The sequence below is a fragment of the Vipera berus genome, assembly GCF_964194415.1.
Source record: "Vipera berus genome assembly, chromosome: 2".
In the NCBI taxonomy this organism is placed as follows: domain Eukaryota; kingdom Metazoa; phylum Chordata; class Lepidosauria; order Squamata; family Viperidae; genus Vipera; species Vipera berus.
Window position 1 is genome coordinate 290,217,400 of NC_138203.1, and position 18,438 is coordinate 290,235,837.

The 18,438-nt window shown below is 53.6% G+C and overlaps 1 protein-coding gene across 5 annotated transcripts; it reads right to left on the reverse strand.

Moving 5' to 3' along the window:
* Positions 1-949: 949 nt before the first annotated feature.
* Positions 950-10,113, reverse strand: LOC308663387 (tripartite motif-containing protein 10-like). Of its 5 annotated transcripts, none has more exons than XM_081319762.1 (9): positions 9,399-10,113; positions 7,658-8,108; positions 7,242-7,337; positions 6,900-7,130; positions 6,765-6,787; positions 5,161-5,276; positions 4,816-4,869; positions 3,669-3,710; positions 950-2,409 (listed from the first exon to the last, which is right to left on the reverse strand). In XM_081319762.1, the coding sequence occupies exons 2-9, from the start codon at positions 8,072-8,074 to the stop codon at positions 1,841-1,843; spliced, it is 1,548 nt and encodes a 515-aa protein (XP_081175888.1). In that variant the 5' UTR covers positions 8,075-8,108; positions 9,399-10,113; the 3' UTR covers positions 950-1,840. The 5 variants fall into 5 exon arrangements, with proteins under 5 accessions (XP_081175888.1, XP_081175887.1, XP_081175885.1 ...); XM_081319761.1 differs by lacking the exon at positions 9,399-10,113 and adding an exon at positions 8,481-8,556; XM_081319759.1 differs by lacking the exon at positions 9,399-10,113 and having other exon boundaries at positions 3,669-3,707; positions 7,658-8,512.
* Between the last annotated feature and the right edge of the window lie 8,325 nt (positions 10,114-18,438).

Genomic DNA, 18,438 nt, shown 5'->3' on the forward strand with positions numbered 1-18,438 from the left:
AGCTTGAGAATTTAAAGGCTCCGAAGTAAACAGCATAAAGCTAAACATTTCTGTCTTGCAAAGTTATAAATGGACTTAAGGGTTGAGATAAAATTGGAAAATTGAAACTCGGCCCCACCAGGATGGAACGGCCGTTCAAGTCCAATGTTTTATCCCCAAATTGTGTAATCTCTATGGTCTCGTCTTAGGACATTGTGACCTTATGTGGAACAGAACAATCACAGAATCCTAGGGCTGGAAGAGGGACCTCAGAGGTCTTCTAGTCCAACCCTCTGCTCAAGGCAGAAGACCTTATACCATCCAGCCAAATGGCTGTCCAGTTTCTTCTCCCAAAGGCTTTTCCACTGATTAATTGTTGTTAAGAAATTTCTTCTTACTTCTAAGTTGGAACTCTCTTCAAAAAGCTTCCACCCATTAGTTCTTGTCAGTTGTGTCCTGATTAGACAACTGCAATTCACTTTATCGGGGGGGGGGCCTGCCCTTGAAGTCTACCCTGAAATTTTGGCTGCTCCAGAGTGCAAAACGCAGCCTTCTTGTGCTCCCTGGCCAGGCTTGGTGTGGCCCCATCACACCACTGAGGTTGCGGCTGTCGGCGCTTCTGAGTGCAATTTGCGGGTCCTTCGAAAGCCCTCCGTGGCCAGGATGTCTTCAGGGACCCCCTTTCCCAAACCGTCTGTCCGTCCACTCCAGATGGCCACAGAAGAGCAACTAAGGGGTCCCCCCCTCCACTTAGGGGTGGCTGAAGGCCTCTGTGGGGCTCCCTCCACCCCCGAGACAACCCCTCCCCCCTGTTGGCCCCACTTCAAGGGCTGCCAAAAGTATGCCTTTCCCAGAGGGCCTTTGAGGGGGGGGGGTGTCAAGCCTAGCTGTCAAAATTATTTGCTGCTCTTACAATTTTCTTATGGAAGCTTTAAAGAGTAATCTTAAAAACGTATTCATTCTCTACAAATAAAACAAAACTGTTGCTTTAATAAGAAACGTGTAGTAACAATGGAGTAACATTGGAGTAAAATTTAGAATAACATAAATGTAGAATTCCTCAGCCAGGCCCACAAGTCATCAAAGGGCCAAGCTTGAAGACCCCTGAGGTAGAATAACATGCAGATATTAAGGTATCATTTTCATTAATAAAAAGGTCCTTTAAACATCTAACTCTCCTCTACACTGCAAGCCACAATAAGGCAGAGATTCTCGACCGTGGCACCTGGAAGACGTGTGGACTTCAACACCTAAATTCTGGAACTCCACCCATCTTCCACCTTCCAAGGTTGAGAAACACCGTGTTAACGCACAACAGGGTTGCTACACCTAGCATGAGGCGGCATCAAGGGCTTTGCCCAAGCAAGGGGGCCTTCAATAGGGGGCTCAAAGGGGCCAGGAGGCATCGCTGCGTCTTCCCTGAGTGGTGGGATAAGTGGGGGGGGAGGGGGGCTCCCAGCCATTGGTGGCTCAGAACCGCTTGGCAGCCCCCAAGCAGCCTGGACCATCATGGGAAAAATATATAGAGTTGGACATGGCATGGGGAAGGGAGACCACAAAGAAACCCTAGCAGACTAGAACGGGAGGGTTGGAAGGACCTAGTCCCAAAGGACAAAGGACAACCTCTGGTCCTCTTGCCAGATGCAGCCTCGGAAGGCACCCGGAGGTGGGGCTGAGCCAGGTGGCCCCCTCTACAGTCCTTCTTCCTCCGCTTCCAGGTACCACCACTGAACAAGGGGGGGGGGTTGTGTGGGATCTGAGGAAGAGCCCTGTTAACACGTTTCCCCCTTAACAAGCAAGAATCGGGGAGGTGGTGCCTTAATGTGGACCACCGCAGCGGAGGGCTGCCCACCAGCCACCTCTACCTGTAATACATTGTAGTTGGAGGTCGATATACCTCACATTGAAGGGTGACCCCCGCCTGGCCCAGGTAGAAAAAGGGGCAGGCCCTCTCCCCAAAGAAGGCCCCCGTTCGAAAGGTGTAGAGGGAAGCCCCAGTATCCACATCCAGGAACTCCACCTCTTCTGCCTTGTAGTCCAACCGCACCCACAGGTTCCTCGGCGACCTTTGCAAGCTGAGCTTCTCGTGAACCTTGGAGAAAGCGACCGTCTCCCCCTCCACACTCTTCCCCACAGCCCAGATTCCCTCCTGGGGGCTCAGCTGGAGGCTCCCCTTCCTGCGGACAGACTCTAGGGCCACCCCCAAGGCCCAGCATGCTCTGCCGCACACCGGGGCATTGCCTGCCTCCTGCACGGACACTTGCCAACAGTGCCAGCCTGCACTGAATCCCCCGCAGCCCAGGGCGCACCATTCCTGGTCGAACCTCCCTGGCAGATCCGGGACATACTGGTTTTGGTCGGCCAAAGACAGAGCAGTTCCCTGGCAGCAGAGCCGCGGGTGGGCGGTCGAGCCGTCCATCGTGATGTAGACTGAAGAGGAGGGAGAAGAGAAGCTCTTAGTGGGGCTGAGAACAGGGGAGGGCGAGGCAGGGCTGGGCCGGCTCCCCGAGGCTTCCCCAGCTCAGGGAAGGACGAAGCGGGTGGCTGCTGCCCCTGCTTAGCGGCCGGAGGGCAGCCGGATGCCACAGGGGGAGGAAACTGGGCCCTTCTCTGTTGTATCTGGAGCCCCCTGAGACGCGGCGCCTGGGGAGCTTCCGAAAAGGGGTCGGACCAATTCCCAAATACGGCGCGTCTCTGGAGAGTGAGGTCAGTGGAGGGTCTCTGCCTCTGGAGGGCGGGGGGCTGGGCGGTGGGTGGGTCACTGGGAGAACAGAGGGAAGGACCCAGGGAAGGTGCTGTGTTTACTTTTATTGCCCAGGGTACCTGGAGATAGCGGTCCTCGACTTACGACAGTGGCGGTTCAAAGTTATGACTCTGAGAAAGTGACTTAGGACCGTTTTTCACACTTATGACCACTGAAGCATTCCCCCATGGTCACACGATCAAAATGGGGATGCTGGGGCAACTGGCACAGTACATATGACGGTTGCAGGGTCCCGAGGTCACGTGATTCCCCTTTGGCAAAGTCAATGGTACGCTTATCAACACTCAGGGCCTTGGTGGAGCAGTGGGCTAATGCCTCCTTAAGTAACACCAGCTGCCTGCAATTAGTGCAGGTTCGAGTCCCACCAGGCTCAAGGTTGACTCAGCCTTCCATCCTTCTGAGGTAGGTAAAATGAGGACCCAGATTGTTGGGGGCAATTAAGCTGACTTTGTAATAATGCCGCTTGGGGTGTGTGTGAAAGCCCTAACAAGCAGGCATATACATAGAATGAAGGCTATTGCTAAGCACGTTGATTTGTGCTTCTTAGATTGTAAGCCGCCCTGAGTCTTCGGAGAAGGGCAGGATATAAATGGGATTTTAAAAAAACAAACTACTGTGCCAAGAAAGGTCGTAAAATGGGGTAAAATTAACTTAACAAGTGCCTCACTCAGCAATGGAAACGCTGGGTTCAGTTGTGGTCGTACGTTGAGGACTCCCTCTGTTCCTGCTTCTCCCGAGTTATCACGATTGCTGGTGGTGGGTTTAGCGATGGGGCAGGCCTGCCATCAGGGACCTCTCTGCCGGTGTCCCAGGCCCACATTTGGGCGGCTGCTTTGGGGCCCCCAGACCTCCCGCTTCTGCTGGACCCCACCCTGTATGGAAAGCCACCCCCCCACCCCAGGGCTTTTCCACAGTGCATTGTTACCTTTAGACGCTTGTGGACCTTGTACAGGTTGTGGAACAGCTACTGGGGAAGAAAGGGGGACAAGTGTTAAAATCAGGCTGCTCTTTCTGAAGAAGCCCACTCCCCCATTTCCTACAGGGCACAACTAAAAAGTAAGCCTCCCCCCCCCGTTGGGACCTTCCATGCCCTGAAAGACCTGCCCAGCGCCCTCAAACGTGGCTCTTTTCTGGAAGGACCAGCTACGTGTGGTAGCTGACAGACCCCTGCCCCCCCCAGATGCTGCTTTTGGGACCCCCCCCAGACTCTCGGCATGCCTTGGACCTTCCAACTTGCAGAGAAAGCCACTCAGGGCAGGCAGGCGCCACTCCTGGTGATTTGGGGAAAATGCTGCTGTGGGACCTGGTGAGGGCAACCGGTTTACAAGCCCATCCCAACTGCCCCCTTGGAATGAATGAACCTTTATTGTCAAAGTACAACCATGTATACATGGAGATTGACTGAGCCTCCCTTCGTTGCCCCCACCCCCCCAACTCAGTGATAACAAACCATCCATCTTGTTACACCCTGTGAACTAATTGCACAACACACTGGCCTCGCAAGTCAATTGTGCATAAAGTTTATAAAAAATTATTTCCCGTTCAAAACCCTAACAGCCCATGGATAAAAGCTGTTCTTCAGCTTGTTAGTATGGCTGGCTATACTCCTATATCTCCTACCCAATGGTGGGAGAGTAAAGAGGTACCGACCAGGGTGTGAGTCATCCCTGAGAATCTTCCTCACTCTTCCAAGGCAACGAGCCCTGGCGATGTCATCCAGTGGTGTCAGAGGACAGCCCACAATGTCTTGTGCTGTGCTCACCACCCTCCGTAATACTTTCCTATCTGCGGCTGTCAGACCAGCATCCCAAACCACGATACCATACGAGAGGACGCTCTCTATAGTAGACCGGTGAAAGAGGGTCATTAGCCGTTGTTCTACCCTGTTCTTCTGCAAGACCCTGAGGAAGTGACGCCTCTGTTGGGCCTTTCTGGCCACCTGGGTTGTATTGACTTTCCAGGTCAGATCTTCACAGAGGTAGACTCCCAGAAATTTAGAGGAGGAAACTCTCTCCACACAGTCCTCTGGAAATCTAACACCATCTCTTTCCTCCCCAACCCCATGAAGTTACCCGTGGCCAGAGGTCGCTCCAGCTTCTTCCTGGTCAGAGTCATTTCCAGGGAGGCTGACATTAAGAGGAGGAAAGGAAAAAACGAGAGCGAGGTGAGAAACAGCAGCCTGTGAGCGACGGCCGCGCAGAAGTGAACATCTTGCTCCCTGCCAGGTGCACAGTGACACCCTCTCCCCCAAGTACCATGTTTTGAGGGGGGGGTGACAGATGGAGTGGAGGAGGCAGTGTCCCCCTTCACCCACCAGCCCGAGAGGATGGGGACTGGCTGCCCCAAGATTCCCCAGTGGGAAGGGGAAAATAGGGACTCAGATCCCCCAGCCCCTCCTCAAAGGAGCCCCCCCGTACCTTTGTAATTGTCCACAACCTGCCTTACAGGAGCACTTTTCTCCAAGATGGTCTGGACTCTGCCTTGAAGCCCGGAGGAGACACTCTCCACGCGCCCCACCACGTAACTCCGGCACCTGCGACACAAGGAGGGCAGCCTCACACAGCTACCCAGCTCTCTCCCCAAAACACAGGGGCTGGGTTGGCCAGCTGCATGGGGTGCGCGAAAGAAGCCGGCTCATTCCAGCATCTTGCCACGTGAATACAGGACTAGGGTTTTGCAAATCCCGGTTTAGGGTGTGGTACGAATCCTAGCTTGTTTGGTAAGCAAGTACGTTGCTTTGATCGCAACCGAATCTGTGCACCTGAACCAGGGTAGAATTCAGTAAAAACGTGAAGACACAAATTCAACACAAACATCAAATATAATTCCAATCCTACTACACCAGGGATGAAGGTGTCCCACGCAAGGAAACCCAGTTTCCTGCAACAAGTGAATGTCAATGCTGCAAACATTGACATGTATTTGCACTGACAATGTAAGAAACAGCCTTTTGTTTAAACTGCTTCACTTTGAATCTTGTAGGGAGGGAATTTTCTAACAACTATTTTGAGAAGATAAGCCCGGTACAGAATGGGAGGAGAGACCTCTTACGTGAAACTAATTGGATAATGTGATTTATGACTATAGATAAGGGCGGGGATTGTGTGCATGTTACGATGGGTTTGGGGGGAGGAGATTTCAGATTCTGGCATCCGTCCATGAGTGCCGATGTTCTGTTTCATTACTAAGACTTTTTAGATAAATAATATGCCTCCAATTTGCTTGTTTTATTCATCGGAACCATGACACTGAGCTTACACAGCTTCCCTCCGCCCCAACCGGACCATTGCAGCATCCCGTGGTCACACAATCAAAATTCAGACGCTTGGCAACCGATGCATATTTACGGCGGTCGCAGTGTCCCAATGTCACGTGATCCCTTTTACGACCTTCCAACCAGCAAAGTCAATGGGGAAGCCAGATTCACTTAACAACTGTGGCAAGAAAGGTCGTAAAATGTGGAACAACACAGGCATGGCTCAACTACTCGGGAGAAGAGCATCCCGCCCCTCTCCACAAGGCACACCTGGAGACTTGAGACTTAAGGAGACGCTGTGGGGAGAGGCATTTGTCGGGAACAAATGCTGATTCCTTGGAGTTTTGTGTGTTGTTGTTGCTGATCTCTTGTTCTGTGACTTCTGCTTGGAAACCCGGAAACTCTTGACCATTAGACTGACTGACAACGTTGCTTGGATGTTCAAAGACCTCGGACTGTATTTTGGCTTCCCTTCTGAAACTGCTCAGGCAAGCGTGTATTCACACAGAGTCGTTAGGTTTATAATGTATGTGTCATTCCTTGTTATCTCCGTGGTCTTGAGTAAATTCCTCTCCTAATCGCTGTATGTGAAACTATTTGCAGCCAGAGGCGGCTGAAGGTGTGTGTCTTCCTTTGTTTGGAGCCTTGCCAGAAAAGTGGGAGCATTTGGGAAAATTTAGAGCAATTAAAGGGCTGTTTGAATTGCCAGCTGATTTGCCTCTGTGCTGTGCATCACAGGTGGGGAAGGGCAAGATGGCGCCTTACCTGTACACGGTGTCCTGGATGTCCTGAAAGAGGAGAGCAGAGAAATGGGTCCCGGCCCTCGCGAGGGTGGCCACTGTCTCCACGGGGGAACCTCTGTTTCCCGCCCCCTTGAGGCCAGCGAGAGCCCCCCCCTACCTGCAGGAATTCCCAGTCCGGCTGGCGGCACTTCCTCTCCATCTGGGCAATCAGCTGCTGCAGGCGGGAGGCCTCCCCGGAGAGCTGAGCCAGAGGGCCCACCCACTCGGCCTCTATCTTCTCCTCCTGCTCGGCCAGCCAGGCGACCCAGAACGGCTGCCTCTCCTGGAGCAGCTCCACCAGGGATCCCAGCGCCAGGCCGACCTTCTGCTTCTCGGTGGCTAATTGCTCCTGGAGGGGGGCAGAAGAGGGGGGGCTCAGAGGGAGGGAGGGGGAGTTCCCAGCTGCAGAACCAGCATCCCTGGAGCTGCCTCCCGTGCCCCCTCCCCCCGAGAGACCCACCTGGCACTCCTGCCGACTCTGCTTTTCTACCCGTAACTGCTCCAGCAGCTGCTGCTCCTCCTTCTTCAGGGGCTCCAGGAGGGCATCCAGCAGGACCTGCGCGGGCAGGAGACGGTGCCACTCCTGAGTCCAGGATGGCAGCGCTCCCACCCAGGGAGGCTGCAAGGGGCCAGTGGGGCCCCCATGCTGCACTCCAGGGGAGGCCCTGGGCACCAGAGCTCCCAGCAGAGAATCCGGCCAGGGAGAGGCCCAGGGCAGGCAAAGGCTCACGAGGAGGGAAGCAGCCGAGTCTTCCTGCCTCCGGTCTCCTCTGGCTGCCGAAAAATAGCCTGGCTCTCCTCTGCCGTTTTTCAGGGTTAGGGGCTGCTCATTCCCCCCCCCTTTGGGCTAGCCTGCCTCCAGTGCCCGCCCCCTACCTTGTACTCCCGGGCAGCCTCCGGCAGAGAGAGGAGGGGGTGGCCCTGGTGCCCCCCCAGGCAGCCGGCGCAGAGGAGGAGCTTCTCGCTGGAGCAGAAGGTCTGCAGGGGCAGCTGGTGTTCCCGGCAGAGCTGGGGGTCGCTGCTCCCCTCCTGTGCTCCCCCCGACAGCCGAAGCCCCTTCACCAGGCCCACGATGTTGGCCAGGGCCCGGTTGGGGCGGGCGCTGCCGGGCTCCACCCTGGCTCTGCACTGGGGGCAGGAAGCCTCAGCGCCCAGCTGGGCCAGGCAGGGGTGGCAGAAGTTGTGCCCGCAGGCCAGGACCATCGGCTGCTGGAAGAAGTCCAGGCAGAGCGGGCAGGTGGCTTCTTGGCCCAGCTGCCCCAAGGCCGACTCCACCTCCTCTGAGGCCGCCATGGGGCTCTTCGGCTCCGCTTCCCCCTCGCTGGGCCTGGAAGGAGGAGAAGCTGATCTGTTGGCTCCTTCGGGGGTGTGTGTGTGCAGCCCAGAGCACTTGGGGGGCAGCATTTCTCAGCCCCCCCCCCGCCTGCAAGGAGCATGCTCCGAGCCCCTCCTCCAATTCAGGCCCAGAGGCATTACCACCCCTCCCCCCCTTCAGTGGGAGTCGGGGCGTCGTGTCTTGGGGGGGCAGGAGAAAGCTGAGCTCAGCTTCCCTGCGAAGCTGCTTCGGCCTTCCAGAAGGCAGCCCGGCCGCCCCCTCCGAAGGGACTCCGGTCGATGGGGCAAAAGGCGGGGAGAAGAGGAGGGGCGCCGCTCTTGGGCCTGGGGAGGGCAGCGGAGAGGAGCCCGGGAAGGCCCCCACCTGGTGCTCCCCCCGGCGCGCTTTGGCCGCCTCCTCCTCCTCTGCAGAGCAGCCGCCTTTCCCGCCGCTTCTTTCCCGCCGCCTGGGAGGCTAAGCGCGGGCTCGGCGGCGCCTGCGCAGAAGCAACAAGGGAAGACGCCCAAGCTTTCGGTTTCGTTTCCCAGCTGGGAGGCGGGGCGGGAGGAGGCCGCTCGGGGAAATTTCCCCCGCGTGGAGCGCTGAGCCGCCCCTCCCTCCCCCGGCTGCTCTCCTCCAGGGGGCTCTCGCGGGCCTTTCCACGGCGCGGGGGGGTGGGGGGGTGGCGAGAACCGGCCACGCTCCCTTGCCCGCCCACCCGCGCGTGGGGATGTCCCTCCCGTCCTCCCGGGATAAGACCCTCGTGGGTAGCGGTGCCCGGGATTCGCTTGGTGAGCCCCGACGCTCCTACAGGGCGGTCGAGATGGCGGCCGGCCCAAACTCCTGACGGAGGGGATGGCGCTCCACGGGGCGCTTCTTCCTGGTGGCGGGGGGGGTTTCCCTTCAGGGCAAGGGGTGCGGAGGGGGAGCCTCCCTGGCAGCAGTGAGGTGGGGGTGGGAAAGGGGGCGCACTTCCCGGGGGCCTTGACCCGGCCAACCCGGGAGCCGCTCAGGGGGGGCTTTGGCGAAGACCCCGCAGCGCCCCTTCGTTGGACTTCACCCCGGAGGGCTGCCCGGGACCCCTCCCCCCCCCCTCCGCCTGGCCAGCCGGGCGTCTACACCCCTTCCCCGCGTGGTGGGAGAAGAGGGATCCGGGGAAGGGATCGACCGGGATCTCCTAGCCTTGGGCAGGGCGTAGAAGAGGCACGGCCGGGCCCAACGTCGGGGGGGGGGGTTCAGCGGCTCCTGGCCCCGCAGCGCCCGGGGAGGCCGAGGGGGGGAGGCGGGGGGGGGGTTCAGCACCTGGACAGCGGCCGCCGCCCGTCTCGCCTCCGCTGGCCTCGCGGGGGGGGGGAGGGTAGAGAGCGCAGTCCTAGAGCGGTCGCCTCGGGAAGCGCTTCCTGCTCGCGCCCCCTCCCGCCCCCCCAGAAAGGCACCCGGGGCAGCTGCCACCGCGGAGCGTCCGAATAGAAGAAACTGCTCAAGTTGCTTATAGGTTTTGGGGGGGGCACGCGAGCCCCTCCTGGTGTTTCAGGACCGCGCCGGTTCCACCCCCTGGAGGAGGCTCCGGAGCAGGGCCGCGTTCGGGGTGGACTGCTTCTGCCAGTGGAGGCTCCGCACCAAGAGTGTGTGTGGGGGGGGGGGGGCTTAGAGGCTCCGGGCGGCTGTTGCTGGGGCAGCTTGGAGTAAGAATTCCGGGGGTGTCGGGCGGGGCAGGTGGCTGTCCCGCCTCGTTGGGCTCAGGATGATGGGACGCCTTGCACAGGGCCAGAAGGTGGCGCCATCCCGGGCGGGACGGGGCTCTCCTTCGGCCGCAGCCCCGACGAAGCGACATCCCTCCGACGGGGCTCCTTCTCCGGGCCGGCTGAGGTTGCGGCGGCCCCTCCGCTGCGAGGGTGAGATTCAGTGGGTGAAACCTTTATCATGTGCGTGTCAGCTTTGCTGGATGGTTTGCTTACGTAAAGAATAAATACAAGGATTTCTTGTCTTTTGGGGCTGCTCTCATTTGTTCTACTGAATAAAAAAGTTAAAAGCTTAAAGGCATCTTCTGGATTCGTGTATTTTTTACCAGCAAAACCTCAGAACCTGTGTATCAGCCCGCCAGCTGCCGCTGCTGCCCGTACAGGACATTTTTGTGGCTCTGTGTGCCTGCCATGCTGGTATTGCCCCGCGCCACGTGGACCACTTTTCTGGGGCTTCCCATTACCCGCTCGATGCCTGCTGCTACCGGGAGGTGCTCTTCAGCATGCACAGAGTGGCGCCTGCGGAAATGCTGGCCATGTGGGAGGCATATGAGCACCCGTGTGCCACCTGGCAGCGCTTACTTCGCCTGGCCCCCTGCAAGGCACTACCCTGGCTAGCCACGGAGGATAACCTATGACTGCCCACCTTCCCATCCACATCATTGGACAGGCAAAGAGACCGACTGACTCGCAGAAGCACTGCTGGGAACTCCTCCTGGGACTCTGCGGCTGCCTCTTGGGACTGTAGGTCGAGGCTCTGCCAGTTCTGGAAGTGCCAGGCTGCCCTCGTTGACTGTCTGGCCAATGTGGGCCTTACGCTGAAAAGCTGAAGGACAAAGGGGCCCGCCTGGACAGCTGGCCTGCCTGGGTTGTGTTTTTCAGGGTCATTCCTCCCTGATTTGGGTGCCATCCTCTCTTTGGCAACGGGAGGCCAAAGCGGACTTTTCCCGGCATCAGCAGCAAGGGAGAGGTTGCCCCACAGAATGCGTGTGGGGTCTGAGCGGCCAGATGGGACACAAATGGGTGGGCGTGGCTGGCCCAACCCCCTTCCGAGCTCCGGAGCCAGGACACAACCAGATTAAAACAGGTAGTCCTCCAATTATGACAGTTCACTTAGCGATATTCCAGAGTTATGCCCTCACCTCCCCCCACCCCAAAGTACTTACGACACAGTCCCAAAGTTACGATTGTTGCAGCATGACGGCAGTCATTCACCGGTAGGACACTGCAACATTCCCCCTGCCTATTCCCTCCCCCATAGGGACCCAGCAGGCCCTGCCCAGCCATGTTAGCCCACCGGCTCCTCCCCACCCCGTCACCAAACGCTTCCTTTCGAAGATGCAAAGTTCTCCTCAAGCGAGCCGTCTCCTTTCCAGCTTCTGCACCGTGGGGTTCACGCAGCAGCAGCAGCACGGTTACTTTGCCAGCTCTCGGCACTCCGAAAGCAGAGCAGGGAGAGCAGAGGCAGAGCTGGAGCCGTGCTTCCTGCCCAGGTTGGCTGATTTACCAAGGCTGTGCATGCAGGACACCGATCTGCTTCTGGAGCACCGGCAGCCTCGGTGCGTCTGAAGGAGTGTGAGAACGCATCTTCCGCATCTTCCTTTCTCCACGTCAAAAGCTTCTCCAAAGGAAAAGGAGCCTTCAGAGAGGGCGACCTCACACCGATTCAGGCCGCCGCCCCTTTGCAAAATCTTTTGGTGCAGAGGGCCGAGGCCTGAAAAAGTGCGCCAGATCACGGCCGAGGATTCTGTCCTCCACGCCAAAAACGTTTACGAAGCGATGGAGGCCTGAAGGAGCGCGAGATGGTGGCTCCGAAGGCTTCCATCCCTTTGTAAAATCTTTTGGCATAGAGTCCTTTATCAGCCTAATACAAGTGAAGCCATGCAGGGCAATGCAATGCCAGAACTGAAGGTTCACGCCCCAAAACCCACAGTGTAGCTTTTCCCTGCAGAAGGCGGGAGGGATTCCGTGACTGGTTCCCTGGAGGCGAATCAAATTCAAAAGAGACGTTTTTAGAGCGGTCTGTGTGTTGTCCAGGGGCCAGAGAAGAGAACAAGGGAAGCCACATCGGGGACTGGCAGCGGTATTTTTTGCCCCCCCATCTGCTCTTCTGTCCCTTCAACCTCAGCCTGGGAAAGCGCCAGGCTAGAACTGGGAGACGCTGAATTCTAGTCCCTCCTTGGGCATGAAAGCTGACTCGGTGACTTTGAGACACACACAATCTCTCTCTCTCAGCCCAACCCACCTCACAGGGTTGTTATGGGAAAATAAGAGGAGAAAGGAATGCTGGGTATGTTCACTGCCTTGAGTTATTTATAACAAGAAAGGCAGGATAAAAATTAGCAAATCAGTTTGTGCTGGTTCCAATTTCAACTCAAACCGGGACCAACAGCTGTGCCCACTTTTTATTTTTATTTTAATTCCATTTATATCCCGCCCTTCTCCGAAGACTCAGGGCGGCTTACAATTTTAAAGCACAAACCAATGTGCTTAGCAATAGCCTTCATTCTATGTATATGCCTGCTTATTAGGGCTTTCCCCCCCCAGCGGCATTATTACCAAGTCAGCTTATTGCCCCCAACAGTCTGGGTCCTCATTTTACCTACCTCGGAAGGATGGAAGGCTGAGTCAACCTTAACCAACTAACTACAAGGGCAGTACGAGGAGCATGGTTAACACCGATGCCTCATTGGCAGAGGAGCTGAATATCTTCTTCGCTCGCTACGAGGTAAAAAGACCAGACCCCGTAGCCTCTGCTGGCCGGCCTTCTGATTTTCAGCAACTCACCCTATATTCTGGATCAAAGCTGTTGTACTTTAATTAATCTCTTGATAAGACCTCTATAGTCTATATAAACAGATATCATTAACAGATCTCTCCAGATAGTTTTGAACTCCTAGAGACACCTTTTATCATATAGAAATACCTTTATTGCAGGTAAAGTTGAATACAGTAGGTGGATGCATTCAGCTGACCTTTGTACAGCATTTCCAAGATATTTCCAAGGTATCTCTAAGGTTAGAAAATAGTAGTATTCCCAGGAACAGCATATTGAGTCTGCATGTTACCCCATGTCTTCAGGTTAAAAGAGAATGTACTCTCTAGGGACAAAGGAGGAGGAAGTCCATCCCAGAAAGGGGAGGGAAAAGGAAATACATCATAGGGTAGGAGGGTCTGACTACCCACGCCGTGATTTCTCCACATGGCTACGTGGTGGCAGCACACTCCCCATCTGGTATTACATAATACCACCATATAAAGACGTATAACAGTAGTTATAAAAATGCAAATACACGTTTGTGATTGCTGTTGTCATAGAACACCTAAAATATAAGTAATAAACCTGAGATATAGACATAAACACTGAGAGATATAAAAAATTAAACATTGCATACATATAAAATGTAAACCTGAGAGATATATAAAAATAAACATGAGATATATGAGGCATAAAAACCTGAGAGATATAAGAAGTAAATATGCGTCTATATAGGACATAAATCCTGAGATATATAAGTAAACATGCATACATAGTGCAATAATAAAAACTGCCATTTCAGGCTGAGGTTTTGCTTGTTGTGTTCAAGACCTGAAAGATATAAAAGAACATGCATATATATTGCAATAATAACAATTGCCTTTTCAGGCCTCAATAGTCTGGATCAGGTTGAAGTCACTTTTCTTCTGGAAGGCAGGATTCAACAGGGAAAACCACGAGTTCAGTCTTCAAGAGGTAAAAGCAGAACGAGTTCTGTAATGGGTCTGATGAAGGTTTTTGGTGCCCTTCGATTCTTGAGGTCGTTGGTCCTTAAACAGAACAAGGTCTCTTAACTTGGATATAAGAGTCAAGATGAGACGTTTGTGACTGGAGCGTGACTTTGTTGCTCCCCGCCATGCTGCTCCCCACCATAATTTGAAGCAGGGTTGGATACAGGTGGTTGCTGTGGATTGCCTGGAAGTGGAGCAGGATGCATAGCTGTATCGTGTTTGTCGCTATCGCATTCTGTGCACTTGATAAAAGGCTTTACAATTTTTAGCAAAATGGCCATATGAAGCACAGCACCTGTAGCATATTCCAAGTTTTGAGGAACCTCCTTCCGCTCTTGTACAGTCATTGCTCTAAGCTGATGACATTTTTTAAGAGGGTGAGGCAGTTTGTGAATAGGACACTGACGATTGGGATCTTCATCCCCACCACCTGAATCGCTCCATTTAGGAGGAGATGGTACAGGATGTGAAATGCTACTGCCTGAATCACTCCATTGAGGAGGAGATGATACAAGAGGTGAGATGTCCGTGTTTCTTGTAGACACAGCTCCACGTGAGTCTTTGTGTTGAGCTACTGTGTTAACATACCTTGGTGATGGTGCAGGCACACTGGATTCAGGGTAGTTGAAGCTGGGGTCATTGTTCGTCCAGGCATGGTGACTGATGAACCTGCAAAAATGAGAATGGGGGAAAGAAAAAGAGTAGAACGAGTTCCTCTCTGATGTTGAAGTTGAGATCAGCAATAGCAGGTTTGAAGGTTGCTTTCCAGGATCTGTAGGTCTCTGGACGGTCATTAAACTTTGAGGGGCTAGAGTTGAGAAGCTCTTGTCGAATCATGTACCTGGCATGGTCAGAACGGTCTGACTCTTCACTCCTTGATGCCAAAGAAACTTGTTGGGCCCCTTGGGTGTGGAGGTTCTCTGGTGAATAAGGATGAGGTGCACCAGAATAGAGTGATGTTGTAAAGGCATTCAGCTGCGGTGTATTCTGAAAGGTTTGTGCTGGTTGTCGATTCAACCGTTGATCATTGCTGGAAATTACGTCGTCGTTGGCAAGAGGTGGTACAGTTTGAAGTGTTGGCGCACCTGCTTCTGGGCATTGAAGAGGTGCAGGCTTTTGCAGGCTTGGGGTCTGTGTGCTGTTCGTAGGGAGCACAGCTGATGCACCTGTGCTGTGTTGTTGAAGAGATGTAGGCTCTGGCAGGCGCGGGGCTTCTGTGCTGATTGTGGGAAGCACAGCTGATGCACCTGGTTCTGGGCGTTGAAGAGGTGTAGACCCTTGCAGTTCTGGGATCTCTGTGATGTTTGCAGAAGATGCACTTGTGCTGCGGTGTTGAAGGAGTGCAGGCCTTTGCAGTTCTGTTTGATGTTTGTAGGCAGTGTGGAAGATGGCTCTGCATCATTGCAAACATTATGCTTTAAGATGTATTGACTGGTGCGTTCCATCGGATCCTCCACTTCTATTGGGATGGAACAATCTACATCGGTGTTTTTCTTCGCTGCCTGTTCATGGACCTTCAGCTTTGCCAGGACAGCTGCTCGTTCCTTTTCTATTTGCAGAATTTTCATTTGGGCTTCCTCCTTTGCTTGACGGGCTTTTCTCTGGGCTTCCATCTCTGCTCAACGGGCTTTCTCCTGTGCTTCCATCTTTGCTTTCTGTTTGGCAAAGGAAGCATGTACTTTCTTTGCTTCTAGGTGTGCACGTGCCTCTAGTAGCTTGTGATATATCGTTGAAGCCCTGGAGCGAGAGGATCTAGCAGAGCGTACTGTGACTTTAGTTGATGTGGTTCTATGGGATCTGGTCTCCTGCGGTTCAGCAATACGGATTTTTGCCTTATTCTTTGCATCTTGCACTAGGAGATCTCTTTGCTGGTTCAGTTCCTCAATCTTGGTTAGTTCTGCTGAGGAATCATCTGCATTAGAGTCATTCAAAAAACCTATGTATTTTGTAGACAGCCGCTGGTAACGTTCATAAGCTGCAGATAGGCGATCTATAGAGTCTCTTAATGCAGCAGGATTTATTTATTTATTTATTTATTTATTTATTTATTTATTTATTTATTTATTTATTTATTATTGGGACTTATATGCCGCCCTATCTCCTGAAGGACTCAGGGCGGCTAACAACAATAACATACAATAAATACAGAAGTTCAGATAAAATTAAAAATTAAAGGCCTCTGTACAATAAATTAAAATTAAAATTAAAATAAATTAAAAATTAGAGTTAAAAAATTAAAAACATAATTAAAATCCCTGTCAGTCCAGATCAGCCTGATGGAAAAGGAGTGTTTTGAGGCCGCGGCGAAAGGACCAGAGACCCGGGGCCATCCGAAGCTCAGGGGGGAGCTGGTTCCACAGGACTGGCACTCCCACAGAGAAGGCCCTCCCCCTGGGGGTCGCAAGCCGACATTGCCTAGCCGACGGTACCCTGAGGAGGCCTTCTCTGTGTGAGCGTACTGGGCGATGGGAATTCGTTCCCGGCAGCAGATGGTCCTGCAAGTATCCCGGGCCTAAGCCATGTAGGGCTTTAAAGGTAAGTACCAGCACCTTAAATCTCACCCGGAGGACAATTGGTAACCAATGCAGCTCACGCAGGAGGGGTGTAATATGGGAGTATCGGATTACCATCAAGACTGAGCAAAATTGTCATGGTGTGTGCAGTTCTGTCCCATAGCTCTGACAGATTACTAGAAAAATTCACCCTTAATTGCCTCATAATTTTCTCTGAGTATCTGGGTTAGTTTTATTATACGCTTGGGTCTTACAACTTCTTGGTGCATACATCATAGGGTAGGAGGGTCTGACTGCCCACATTGTGATTTCTCCACACGGCCATGTGGTGGCAGCACACCCTATCTGAAGACCAAGTGAGAACTATATTGAAGGCTGTGAATCCCAGCAAAGCCGCAGGCCCAGATGGGGTGCTGGGGATAGTGGTCAGGAATTGTGCCCACCAATTATCAGGGGTCCTGACAAAGGATTTTTAACATCTCCTTGCAAACGGCATGTGTACCATCATACTTGAAAGCAGCTATCATTGTCCCAGTCTGTTAGATGTTTAGTGCCAGCCATTGGCAGTTCCCCAAAAGGGTCATCAGAGGGAGGCAAAGAGGCTTCTTTGCTTCCACTGATGAGCCAAGGGTCTCGGACCCACAGCCCCATTGGTGAGAGTGTTTTATGGTCAAGGAGGGGCCAAGACCCCCCATAAATACCTCTGCACGAGGGGCTGCTCTTTGTTCTAGTTCTATTTCAGCTTCTAGTCTCCATTTCTCCTCCCCTAGTTCTTAGTCCTTCTTTTAGTCATGTTATGCTAGCTTGTTTTATTTTATTTCTCTCTTACATGCAGGCATGAATGCTTTCATGCCAAGTATTTCTTTCTCTTTGATCTATCATGAATAAAGATAATATGATTGCATCTCTGCGTGATGCCTTTGCTTGGAAGCACCTTTAATGATTCATTGTGAGAACACCTCACAAGTTGGTAGCCAGAGGATGGTTTAAAGGAAAGCTTCCAAGTCAGCCAGGAACTAGCCAACAAGATGTCTGAAAGGCCCGGCTCCAATCCATTTATAACAGATGGCAGGATTTCTCCCATCGTGACTAGGAGTCATCGATCGAAGACAACGTCCCTGCCTACATCCAAGACTTCAGTCTCTGAAGCAACCTCAGCTGCAGATGAGAGCGCAAATGACCTTCATTCCGTCAGAGGATCCAGCAGAGCGTCCAGGACCCCTTCACATGCCTCTCTACAACTGAACGCCACAGAGGAGAGCATACAAGGTTTGCAGACTGTCCAAGACTGCTCAGATGCTGCAGAGACGGACCTGGCTGAAACCAAACGCCGCGTGAGTAAACTGACTGCACAGGAACGTGAAGAGCTGCTTAAAGAGATCCTTGCAATGCAGGGGAAAGGAAGGGGGAAGGCAGCCCAGGAAACCGAAGCCTCAGAAACCCTGGTGAGTCTCTCGCTAGACACCACGAGACTCCCAAACATGGCGCCTGCCACCCTTAGTGACCCCGGGACCCCAGGGCTTTTGGCACGAACCCCCCCTCCCAGCCGTGAGCTACAACTTCCTGGGGCAAGCGGAAACAAGATGGCTCCGCCCACGTGGTCTGGCACAGGAAACAAGATGGCCGCCCCCTGTAAGCCCACACGGTCTAACAAAGACTTGATTTCTTTAAGTCTGGAAAGCCAGCAGTCCCTGGCTTCCAACCAAAATAGCCAGCAGTCCCTGGCGTACAGCAGAAATGACATGCAATCCCTGGCTTCCAGCCAAGACAGCATGCAAAATCCTGAGTTTTCCCCATCACAAAGCCTAAAATGCTATGATGACAATGATGTCTGTCCAGCCAAAACTGTTACAACGGCTCTCCAGACAGCCATGCAAGCTCTGGCCACTGCCTTAGAGGCTAGCAAGACAGCGGCCAAACAGACATCGGGGGTGCCCAGGCCTCCCATCCTCTCCCCAGGGCCCAACTGCCGGGGGGAATCCAGCCTGCAGCCTCCCAACAATCAACCCCTGCGGCCTCCCACCTTCTCTTTAGGTCTTCAGGACCAGCAATGGGCTCCTCAAGGCAAGCCAGTCAATGATGAAAATCCATGTGGTTTTAATTCTCGGGAGGATCCATTGAAGCAACCCCGGGCTGGTAAATCTGGGCTCCGCCCCTGTGGGTTTTTTCGCACCCGGCGGGCTCCTCATGAACTTGCCAATGAATGAAGACACATCTCTCTGAGCTTTCTCGGGATGAGGGCCCAGACCGAAGTCCCAAGCTCTCTTTTATTGAGATACCAGTAATTAGCAACAAACAATTATCTAAGCGTTCAGCTAT